Source organism: Kogia breviceps, chromosome 2 (genome assembly GCF_026419965.1).
Source record: "Kogia breviceps isolate mKogBre1 chromosome 2, mKogBre1 haplotype 1, whole genome shotgun sequence".
NCBI lineage: Eukaryota > Metazoa > Chordata > Mammalia > Artiodactyla > Physeteridae > Kogia > Kogia breviceps.
The window spans coordinates 136,087,233-136,099,414 of NC_081311.1; the positions used below are offsets into that span (position 1 = coordinate 136,087,233).

The window sequence follows — 12,182 nt, forward strand, 5'->3', positions numbered from 1 at the left end:
ATCTGATCTATTGATGTGTGAGAGAGAAGTTTCATGCCAATGTTAAGAGAAGCCCAGACCCTTTATTCCTCAGTGATGAGGGTTGAATATCACAGAAGGTCAAGAACTTACAAGAAGCTAGGAAAACAACTGGGAAGATAACTCTGAATTAGAGGTAAAAACCAAAGTAGCAGGTTTTGTCTTCCCTTGATGACACCCTGGTTGTCAACATAATGAAGGATGGGATGAAGCTAAGAGGAGATTACAGAATGCTCCAGTAGAGAAACGTGTGTTGTGATTTGATTTAACTGTAACTTATATACACCTTGTAAAATGAATCCCATTAAAAACTAGGTGGCAGACATTCTGTAAGTCAGGCTGGTCTTTACACTCTGTCAAGGCTGTATTACATAGTAGTTAAGAAGACCTCAGTTCTGGTGTAAGATCATCTTTGTTCAATCCCCATCTCTGTTGGCCTTGGGCAAGTCTTTTAATATCTTTAAGGTTATATCATCTCATCATTACAAGAGTAACTACCTCATTGGTTTGTTGTGAGGATCAATTAAGATACTGTATTTCAAACACTCAGTAATTATTTATAACTTCCATTGTTGTTATTAACCTTCCAAACAGTTATAGTTACTGAAAAGGGTTGATGTTACTTAGAATTTACTCATATGTACTAGTCATGGTCTGTACTAGTCATTTGTGTAAATACATTGCATACATTTCCCTTTTATAACTTGAACTCATTAATAACTTATGTTCTAATTTTCAGAAGTATATTTTCTGATGAACTATTAAAACCCAATTATCACATGGATTTGTTAAAGATGAAAACAGTGTGTATAAGAATGATGGATAGCTGGCAAGCTAGTAAAGGGGGGCTGGTGATTAGAAAGAGGTATGGGAATTTGGCAGGGTCCTAAACTGAGACCAAAGTGTTGAAGTTAAAAAGCATTAAGAGGCAACATTGCATTGTGGAAAAAATAGGCTTTACAGTCAAACAGAACTTTGGATCCTGATCCAAATAACTTGAAACAAGTTGTTTATCTTCTCTAGGCCTCGGTTTATACACTTGTATAAAGATACAACTTTCATTTGTTTGTTCTATGGATTAGATGAATTCATATAGAGGCCTCTAGCAGGAGACCTCCTCTGTAGTAGATTATTAATTGACGTGTTGGTCCTGTCTTCTTTCATTCTCTTAGTAGGTTGGAAAGAAACTCTAAACCATTCAGAAAGGGTCAGAAGATAAAAAGCAGCTTAGAATGCAAATGAAACACTGGAAGAATGGTAGGGGATAACTGTAGCTGTCACTGCTTTGAAATTAGTAACTTTTGCCTGACATTACTGGTAATGGTGTCTACCCAACCCATCTTCCTGCATTGGCAATTCTTGTTGTAAGAATAACATTCAAGCAAGGGGATCAAAGCAATTAGGGCTGTGGCTGTCCTGTCATGTCATTCTGCTCTTTCTAGATACACCTATAATTTATTCTATATAGGGAATGCTGGAGAACCATATGTATGTGCTTATATATCACATATACATGTATAAAATGACTAAAGCAGGAAAAATAAATTGGAAATTAGGGTATAATTTGTGAAATTATTTTCAAGATTAATTATTAATTATTCAAGATCCTCTGCCTAAAGGCATGAATATATGACAATGCTAGCTAAGTTTGTCAGATATAAAATGTAAGAATGGAACATGGAATTTAAAAAATTCTTTGAAAAATAAACACCTGTATTTGGAAATATAAGCATAATTAACATTTAATATTTTACTACATTTTCCTTCACCTGAGAATAGTCAATCATGGCCACTGATGACATTTCATTGCATGTACACCTGTCTTTTCTTAGATGCTAAGCCAGTACCTGAAATCACTTCCTCCTGGTATTCCAGCACTCACCCTTCAAAGGTCTCTTTTCCTGTGGGTGGTACTACAGCCACAGTAACTCTGTTAACTTTGAGAAAACTGAGACTTTTTAGTCATTTTTTTCTCCTGCAAATCACAAACAACACTGTAGACCCTACCCCCTAAAATCTCTTAACTGAATGAATCCCCTATTCTCTATTGCTGCAAATGACTAATTGGGAGAATTAAGTGTGGTCTAGGTGGCAGGTAAAGCAGGGTCTGACCTAGTCTTTGGTCTCTCCCTAGTCATTCTCTGCATCATTGTTAGGTTAAATTTTTAATTAAAGCTGAGTTTTCATAATCTCTGGGAAAAGAGACCCTGGAGTTAGACGCATGACGAAGCTACTTCTTAGCTATTAGACCATGTGCAAGTCACAAAACCCCTCTGAAAGGTGAAGTGGGGATACTGTGCCCTGTAGACTTATAAAATGTGACGAAGATTACTGTGTAAAGTACTTTACACACGATCAGACATGTCATCAAATCTTAATAGATGTCTATGTCCTGCTTATACGTTCTTCCGTACTCAAAATACCTCAATGACACATCAGATCCTACTGAAAAATATCTAACATGACTTTTTAGATCTGCTCTCAAGCAAATAAAGACCTCATCTTTTCTATTTCTCTTCTCAACACTCCATCCAAAGTGGATGGACTGGTATTTCTCCTGCACTGCACCCCCTTTGCCAGCATGGTGCATGTGCTTACACACTTCTCTGACCATTCATGTGGCTTACTTATCCTTCTGCCTGCCCAGCGGCCATGGCTCATGGGCCTAGTCACTCCGCAGCATGCAGGACCCTCCCAGACCGGGGCACGAACCCGTGTCCCCTGCATCGGCAGGCGGACTCTCAACCACTGCGCCACCAGGGAAGCCCACTTTGTGCCTTTTCGTCCATCTTCCAAGGCCTGCTCAATTGTCACATATATCATAAAACTTTCTATAGCTGTATCTAGTTTTACTCTGACTGCCCATTTATATTTTTTTTTTTTTTTTTTTTTTTTCGGTATGCGGGCCTCTCACTGCTGTGGCCTCTCCCGTTGCGGAGCACAGGCTCCGGACGCACAGGCTCAGCGGCCACGGCCCACGGGCCCAGCCGCTCCGCGGCACGTGGGACCCTCCCGGACCGGGGCACGAACCCGCGACCCCCGCATCAGCAGGCGGACTCCCAACCACTGTGCCACCAGGGAAGCCCCCATTTATATTTTTTGTTGTTAATTGTCTTACTGCATTTATCACTATGTCATATTATAGTATTTGCGGGTACAGCATAGGAAAGGGCCTAAGTAATATACAAGGTACATGGGATCAACTACTGACTATTAAAACCCTAACACTTAACCAGATGCATAATCGTGGGTAAGTCACTCAAAATCTCTGTGCCTTTCCTCATTTATCAGACAAAGTCTATAATAATAATTCCTCTCATGATGGATGTTAAGGATTAAACTGTGTCCAACCCCCCTCCCCACCCCGCCAAAATAAAAAGGAGATATGTTGAAGTCCTAACCCCTTGTACCTCAGAAAGACCTTATTTGGAAATAGTGTCATTGAAGATGTAATTAAAATAAGGTCATACTGGAGTAGGGTGGGCCCTTAATCCAATATGACTGGTGCCCCTATAAGGAGAGGAGAGAGACAGAAAGAGAGAGAACGTCATGTGACCACAGAGGCTGAGACTGAAGTTACGCTGCCATAAGCCAAGGAATACTTGAGCTACCAGAAGCTGGAAGATGCAAAGAAGGATCCTCCTCTACAGACTCTGAGGAAAGCATGGCCCTACCAACACTTTGATTTTGAACTTCTAGCTTCCAGAACTGTGAAAGAATCAACTTCTGATGTTTGAAACCACCCAGTGTGTGGTACTTTGCTATGGCAGCCCTAAGACTGACAGTTAATGTGAACATTAGTGAAACAAAAATCTCATCGTGTCTGACTTGCAAATCTTAACTTTAATTACCTGTGTCATTTCTTCTGCTATAATAAACTCCTTGAGCTCAGGAAAGTATCTTCTGTTGTTCTCTTTAAGTACCAGCCCAATACATACCACATAGAACAGTGGCTCAGAAGAGAATACAGTAACTACTTATGAAACGTGTTTTGAGTAAATAATTAGTTCATTGAATTTTCTTAATCAACCCTCTACAGGGAACATTGGAAAATAAAACTGAATAGTTGATGTATTTCTTAAAAATAATTATGACTTAGGAGATGATTATCTTCTGTGCAGATATGAATGAGATTAAGCATATCCATCATTGTATAGTAACCAATTACTTGGAAAATTAATGAAATTCTAATAACTAATTACTAACTGACATCAAATTAAATTTCACAATGTATTTTTGGGAAAATAATTGTTCATTTCTTTCAGTGCAATGACAAAAACTTGAAATACTTATCTTCTTTTTCTGTTGGTTGAAGTTATCTATGATGACCCCAATGAACAAGTTCAAGGTGAAGAATGACCCAAAGATGATGAAGATGACAAAATAAATATACATGTAGAGGCTGTATTCATATATGGGCTGCTTGTCTACCTATAAAATTAATAAAAGTTAGCAGTATGTTGACAGTAAAATTCATCATTTCTTTTTCACATGGTTTGACAAGGTAAATTCGAACAGTGCTATCCTAGGTAAACGTTGTTTTTTAGAAGCCATAGCATTGTCAAGGTTCAACATAATCATTCTTAAAAATTTATTCAACACTAAATAAATATTTATTACATGCTTACTATGAATATAATCTTCAAATTACTACAAAGGGCTTATCCACTGTAGTACTTATTCTCAGACTGTAGGACAATTTAGTAAGTAAAGGACCTAATGCATAATTTTTATTTCCAGAAAAAAATAGTAAAAGAGATGATATCACACTTATATAAATCTTTTTTTCCTTTGATTACAGCAATGTCTTCTGTGGCTTTTGTGACAATATGAAATAGTCAGCAGTCTTTAAACTTTCTTAGTGTGTGACTAATTTCGCATAAACTCTTTCAAGGAACTTTAAAATATAAAAGCAGTAAAAACTATGAATAAAATGTTATTTCCTTTTTATTTTGATAAACAAATATTTACTGAGCATTTATTATTGCCAGGCTGTGCTAAGAGCTCTACTTAACATTTTCTAGTTGGATCCTCACTCAGAACAATCCCATGAGGTAGGTAGTGAATTATTTTCTTTTCATAGATCAATAAACAGGCTCAGAGAGATAAAGTAATTTGCTCAAAGTCATATGCAAGCTTGTCTGATATAGTACAGCCAAAATTTAAGCCAAGCTCTGTTTCCAAATGCTGCACAGGTAACCACTAGGGTACCATCAGGTAGGTGTTCTTCAGTGTGTGTGCACATACTAAGGGCTCCTTGGAGCTGCTGTTTGAAAACAGCCTAACTAAACTAAGGAACTTTTCGAATCTGTAGAGTTTAGTGTTATGTTTACCAATACTTACATTAACAGAATCAACTGCTGCATACATAATATCCATCCATCCTTTAAATGTTGCCTGTAAATATAAAATTTATAGAATCTGAACCTCATACTTTAAAATAGTCACAAGTGAGTTCAGTGTGTTTAATGTTACAGCATTTATTAAGTACTACTAAATTAGTGAGTTTTACTATACAGTCATCCCTCGGTATCTGCAGGGGATTGGTTCCAGGGCCCCCCTGAAGATACCAAAATCTGCCCATGCTCAAGTCCCTTGCATTAGGCAGATGCGAACCCACGGATAAGGAGAGCCCACTGTATTTCAAAATACCACTTTAACATAAGATGCTGTGTCAAGGGAAAAAAAGGGGAGGGACACATCACAAGGTCACATCCTAAATCTGACTCCTAGTTAATTATTGCCAGGTTGTCACAACTGCCTGTGAGTTTTGTACATGAACTTCTAATTTTTCCAGAGTGTGGTGGAGAATTTTATGAAAAACAAAGGAAACAATTTTTCTCCATATCTTAAGGATTCTCCATACCAGTGGGAAGTCCTTCTCATTTCCCTGTAGTGTAAAAGTGCAGTCCAAAACATGACTATTCGTATTTGGATGCAGTATTCAGATGGCACAATGGCAGGGGGTCAGGTGACTCCAAAAAGGTGGATTAATAACTCTAAAATGCAACAGAACCCATGTTCTGTTTTCATGTTTATAGGCACATGTTCTAAAAAGACCAACTCTATTTTTAAAGTCACAAAGAACTTTATCTTTAATTTTTAGTTAATAATTATATAAACAATGACAGCTCCTCCATCCAGTGTGCACCAAAATGTCAAGCATTCATAAAAGGAGTCACTTACAACTTGAAGCAGAGACAGGTAACCAAGTCCAACATTATCAAAGTTCACTTTCAGGTTCTTCCATCGCACATTTTGACTAACATTCATAAGTGCAAAACACTCAGAACGATTTTCAACTTCACTTGTAGGAAACGGTGACCCATCGGTGGTGTTAACACACTGATAGAACTTGCCAGCAAACAAATTTACTCCCATGATGCTAAATATTAGCCAGAATATAAGACACACAAGTAGCACATTCATGATGGAAGGGATTGCACCTATGAGTGCATTCACGACCACCTAGCATTCAAAAGAAAGAAGAGAATGATTAGGATTAGTATGAATGTTAAATGAGCAACGTTAATGAAACACAATACAGAATTGAAGAAGTTAGAAAAGCCACCCTTACATGTTTAAGACATAAATCAACCAACCAACACGTACTTATTGAATGCCTACTGTGTACTCATCAGGACAAAATGAGACAGGAGCCCCTTGATCAATGAGTTTACAAAAGTACATGAGGATCACACAGTGAAACTATTAGCAACAATACAGAACAAATCACTAAGATTATATGACAGCTTAAATAAATGAAAAAAATAAATAAAAAGAATAAAACAAAAACCTGATATATGTAAGGTGAAGTCATAAAATCTGCATGCTCTAGAAAAGAAAGAAATTTATAAATTTAAACAATTAAAATAAGTAAAATGTACATTTAAAGGTTCATAGTCCTAGAATTACCAGTGCTAAAATTTTCCCATATAGAGAAACTACTAGTACATATAAGCTGGAGTTAAGATTGGGAATCTTTTCATGGTTTGAATGCCGTAGATTTAACTGGTTCTGCTAGTTGTGTGACATGTAAAAGTAATTAAGACCTTGAGACCTCTGTTTCCTCATCTATAGAATGAGAGCAATCTTTTCAAATTTATTATTCTAACTCTAAAAACACTTTATACGTAAGCCCTTGGCTAAATATAGATAGTGCTGGCCTCAAGTGAAACAAAAAGTGCAGAATAGTTTATCTTTAATACTCCCTTTATTTCTGCTTTTCAGCATTTCCACTAGTATTGATCACCAGCGCCTCTTGCCACCCAGTGCTCCTTCATGGCGACGACTGTAGCATTTATCACCCTCCAGATTTTTTTAATTACCTCATCTTTCCAAACTTACTATCTTCTTACAGTTGACCTTTACTATGAATTTGAGTGCAAAGGTGTTAAAGAATAACTTGTTAAGTAAAGAGCACGTGCTCCCTTTTTTTTTGCAATGTATCAAGCAGGATCCCTGACTACTTTTGAGATTGTCTAGAGCAGGAGTTGTCAAACATTTTCTTAAATATTTTTAGGTTTTGCGGATTATATGATTTCTGTTACCACTATTCCACTCTGCCATTGCAGTGATAGATCATATATAAACAAATGGGCATGGCTGTGATCCAATGAAACTTCCTTTACAAAACAGGCATCCAGCCTGTAGGCTTTGGTTGTTGACCCTTGGTCAAGAACAACAGTTATTACCCTGGGGTTCATGGGTAGACATGGACCTATAGAGGTTCCATGGGGGCATGAAATCATATGAAGAACATTATTATGGGTATGCTTTCTTTATGGAGAAGTGATTTCTACTTTTATGAGATTCTTACAATGTACATGACCCCCAAAGAGTTAGGAAGAACAGAATTAGAGAGTAGAATTCCAAGTGGTCAGCTCTTATTCAAGCCTACATTTTCATCCTCATTTCCTGCTAACCTCCCACTATGCTTATAACCTAGGCACGCTGATTCTTATAGTCACTGCTCAAACACACCTTGCCTAGTCAACTCTATCCTCTACCAAGTTGCATCTCTGCCTGGAATGCCCACCTGCCTGTGACTTGGGGACCATTCTTTCAGTCATGGCTGCGAGGTCACCTCCATAGGAAGCCCCTCCCAGACCTCCCCAGGCAGCCACTTTCATCTCTACTCCCGTAGCACTGTGTGCTTACTGTTTTATAGCAGATGTCACAGAATAACTACTATTCCCCTCTCTGTCTCTCCATGACCACTGTCCTGACTCACTCTTGGGGGATTGGGGTCTATTTACCATTGTACGCTTTTTATAGTACAAAATTTGACACATAAGTTTGGTGCTGAAAGAATGTACGTAACGATGAGTCTCTGAGGGAGATGGATACATATCGTTCTGATGAGAAGCCATTTGGAAAAGTCAGTAAGTTCAAGAACCTCAAGCCTTTTTAAAGGAAGCTAACTACAAAATGCCTCCAATCATATTTCATTTATTCTTTAAAACGACCCTTCAATTTGAAGAAACAACCCTGTTTCGCATGGCTAATAAATGTAACTAAGTAGACATACTTGTCCCTCCAAATATATTAAAACATTCTCCTGCATCCAATTCACCTGTATATTAGATAAACAACAGAGAGCAAACAGGGTCAAATAATGGAGTGGCTTAATCACTGAGGGATGTATTAATATCTTGATGGGGAAAGTATATTACTTGATCATGAGAATGTAGTACACGCTCTGCTTGAGTCCAGGGATCAGTCATAAGTTCTGAATAGATCGCAACATTCTACTAATGCTCAAAAAGAAAAATTAATGTCAACTCCAATACTACCGTTCTGTATAAAATGAAACTTGTAATTTCAATTCTTACATGACCAAAAGTACTTGACTTTTACTTATGAAAAAAAAAATCTTTGTATAATCATGATCTTTCATATATTTACATGGGGGCCAACATACACCGGATACACTAACAAGTAGAGGTTACAGTCATAATTAGCTTACAGTCATAATGTAATGAAGATCTGCTAGACTAAAACACATCTAACATTCATTCACCTGAGGCTTCAGATTTCTGAGCCCCATTCCAGAGTTTATTACTCAGTATATCTGGGGTGCAACCTGGGAATTTGCATTTCTAGTAAGTTTTCAGATGATGCTGACCACATTTAAGAGATGCAGTAAGCAAATTGTTCAGAGACTACAGTTAGAGAGGCAGTCGGATAAATAAATTAGTAATGATGCAATATAATGAGGATGTTATGTGTCTGAACATATAGGAAGGATGCTCAATTATACCAGGTGGTGGACAGACAAGGCACATTTAAACTGAGGCTTAAAGGATGAGTAGGTATTTACTATATTGATGAGTTAGGGTTGAGATAGGGCAGGGAGAAACATTCCTGGCCAAGAGAACGGAGGCATGAGAAAGCAGGAATGTATCTGGAGAAGAAGAAATTCAAGGAGAGAAGCAACAAATGAGGATATAGACTTATTAGAGAAAATAAAGAATGGATTTTATGAAGAAGTTGCTGGTTTAATACAGCCCTAAAGCTAAGTTGCTGGTAGTCATTATTTATCTCACCTTGTTTGTTTCTGCAAAATGAATCTCTTTTCAGGTACTATGCTGCCTACTGCAAATTAAGTAAAATCAGAGCTTTAGTTTTCTCAAATATAATTTGGAGCTATTTCCACTTTCACTGAGCCAAGTATTTAAAGAATGAAATTAAAAGTAATGCCTGATGCTACTTCACTTCTCTGTCTTTTCTTATGCCCCAAACCCAGGGTAGTTCCTTAAAAAAATGTTTGAGCACCTGATAAAGGCAAGTCCTTTGTGACTTATATATGAGAGATGCTGTCAGGACTAAGAGTGTCCCCTTCACCTGAGTTTCCTAGCATAGGAAAGATTGTCATTTAGGAAGGGAAAAGTCACTTATTTGAATCACTGCCTCACAATATAATATGGAGGCGTTACTGTATTTGATTTAGTCTTTGTTAAACAATAGGCACTGAAATATTGCGTGTATATGCACATGTATACACACTTATATACATAAACAGCCCATATATACGTATATATATGCACATGTGTGTAAATATAAACAGTCCATAATTCCTACATACCCATTTTTTTCATATTTTACACTCCATTAAGAAATATGAATATTATATTAGAAGTTTAGTATTTTCTTACCCTCATTCCTTCAAATCTAGATAAAGCTCTCAGAGGTCTTAAAGCTCTAAGTGTCCGAAGGGATTTAATGGGGCCAAGGTCTGAGTAGCCAAGAGTGTTTGCGACCAAAGTAACCAGAGAAACCTAAAAAAGAAGAAAAATTTCATTAATCATTTCAATGAAATAATAAAGCATGAAGAGAAAAAGTCAATTACAAAGATCACTAAGAGCAGTTCAACAAGAACAATATGATTTTATACATAAAGTTATCTACTTATTGTCTAAAAATTGGATAAGATAGATGCTTTTTAAAGGAAGTAGATTTAAAGGAAAGTTAACCTAAATAAGATGAAATGATAGAAGGAAAGTAAGTTATTTCTTATATCTGAATAAAAAAATCACACATGCTTTTCACACTTTTGTAGTCAATGGTTTTGTACTTGCTTATTAATCCTGAACATTTAATTAAAGCAACTATCAAAATTTCAATTGGAATAAAGCCTAGGGTATAACAAAGTGTGTGATTCTGAAGCTAAGTTAAAAGAGTGTGGCAATCACTCAACCAAATCTAAGTCCCAGTATAGACCTTTTTCAAAAGCACTCTGAAGACTTATGACTTTGAGATGAGGCAAATTCCCCAGAAGATTATTCTGACCTACAGTTTCTCAGAATTTGCACCAAAGATCTTCCTATCAATAATTAGTGGGAGAAAATCTCAATTGTATTAAAGACAGACACAAGTAGGTGATCTCACTGGCTTCACAATCAATATAGACACACAAGAACTTCGTTGTGTTAGACGGACCCTCCACAATCACCATAACCAGTATCCAACAGAAATTTGTGTTCTTATCGTAAGTTATCTCAGATGAAAGAACATGGACAGAAGTAAAATCAATACATGTTTTGGTAAGGAGCAATGAGCTCTTCAATGACCCAAGATCTGGATCGGTAAATGTATTCAGTCTTTGAATAAGTTCCATTTAAAATATCCATTGTTTCAAACTGCGTGCAGCAGAAGGCAATGCCTAAGAACAATGTCTGTAATGCAGTTCATTGGAATTAACTAATGACTGAAAGATTGAAGTTTTCCAGGGAAGATTAGAAGCAACTAGAGAGTCAACTTCCTTATGTTTAACTATTGAAGGAGTAGAAAAATTTATTGCTTGCAAGTTCACTACTGCTGCTATCAGAAACACAGTGAACTAATTTTTGAATCAGGATGTGTTGAGGTGTTTTGCTCTCATAGTTACTTCTAAATGTCTCACTAAATGTAATATAACTCTTTGTTTTTAGGTCCTCATGCTATGTATTCAGAATTACTAACTAATCCTCAGTATCACTCTTAAATTCACCCATTCAGGTCCATTATTTCCCACTTAAGTATGCTTTAAAAAATGTGTATTTTTTAATCAGAATAATAAATATTCCTTTTTAATCAGAAAAAAATAAAGGTTTAAAATGTCTACTATAATTTGAATAACCCCTAAGGAAACGGTTAACCTGATCTCCAAACCATTGTTAAATAAGTGTTATTATATTGAATATATGTGGTTTGTAACTGAGAACACATGTATATGCATATATTTATTTATCTATTTATGTATACATGGGTATGTACATGATATATGCCCCTACTAATGAATAATGCTCAATCAAGTAAGTTTCAACTAATCAGGAAGCTTGCAGAAATCAAACAAATCCATCCTCTGAATATCAAATCAAAAGAATATCAAATCAGGTTCTGAAACCTGAATATGTACCAGAATCATCTGGAGAGCTTATTACAAGAATTTTCTGGGTCCCAACACCAGTTTCTGATTTAGGAGCACTTGAGTGGGACCTGAGAATTTGTATCTATAACAAGTTCCCACCCACATGTGCCAATGCTGTTGGTTCAGGGATTACACTCTGAGAGCAACTGTGCTAGATAAATTTCTCAATTTTTGAGAAATAAAACAAATCTGAGCTCCTCCCCCAAATCCACATGCCTAGATTTGCACCTCTATCAGCAAGAAAATTGAGTGG

General features: G+C 36.7%; 1 protein-coding gene and 1 long non-coding RNA gene across 2 annotated transcripts in view; one reads left to right on the top strand and one right to left on the bottom strand.

Annotated features, from left to right (window-relative positions):
* Positions 1-12,182, top strand: part of LOC136793597 (uncharacterized) — a 94,249-nt gene that overhangs the window by 30,554 nt on the left and 51,513 nt on the right. The gene's annotated exons all lie outside the window — the stretch shown is intronic.
* The window catches only part of SCN9A (sodium voltage-gated channel alpha subunit 9), a 147,464-nt gene that overhangs the window by 10,800 nt on the left and 124,482 nt on the right, over positions 1-12,182 (bottom strand). The window contains exons 21-24 of the mRNA XM_059052237.2: positions 10,176-10,298; positions 6,205-6,486; positions 5,362-5,415; positions 4,312-4,449 (exon numbers count right to left, since the gene is read on the bottom strand). Of these exons, the coding sequence (XP_058908220.1) occupies positions 4,312-4,449; positions 5,362-5,415; positions 6,205-6,486; positions 10,176-10,298 (597 nt within the window). The remainder of the gene's footprint in view (positions 1-4,311; positions 4,450-5,361; positions 5,416-6,204; positions 6,487-10,175; positions 10,299-12,182) is intronic.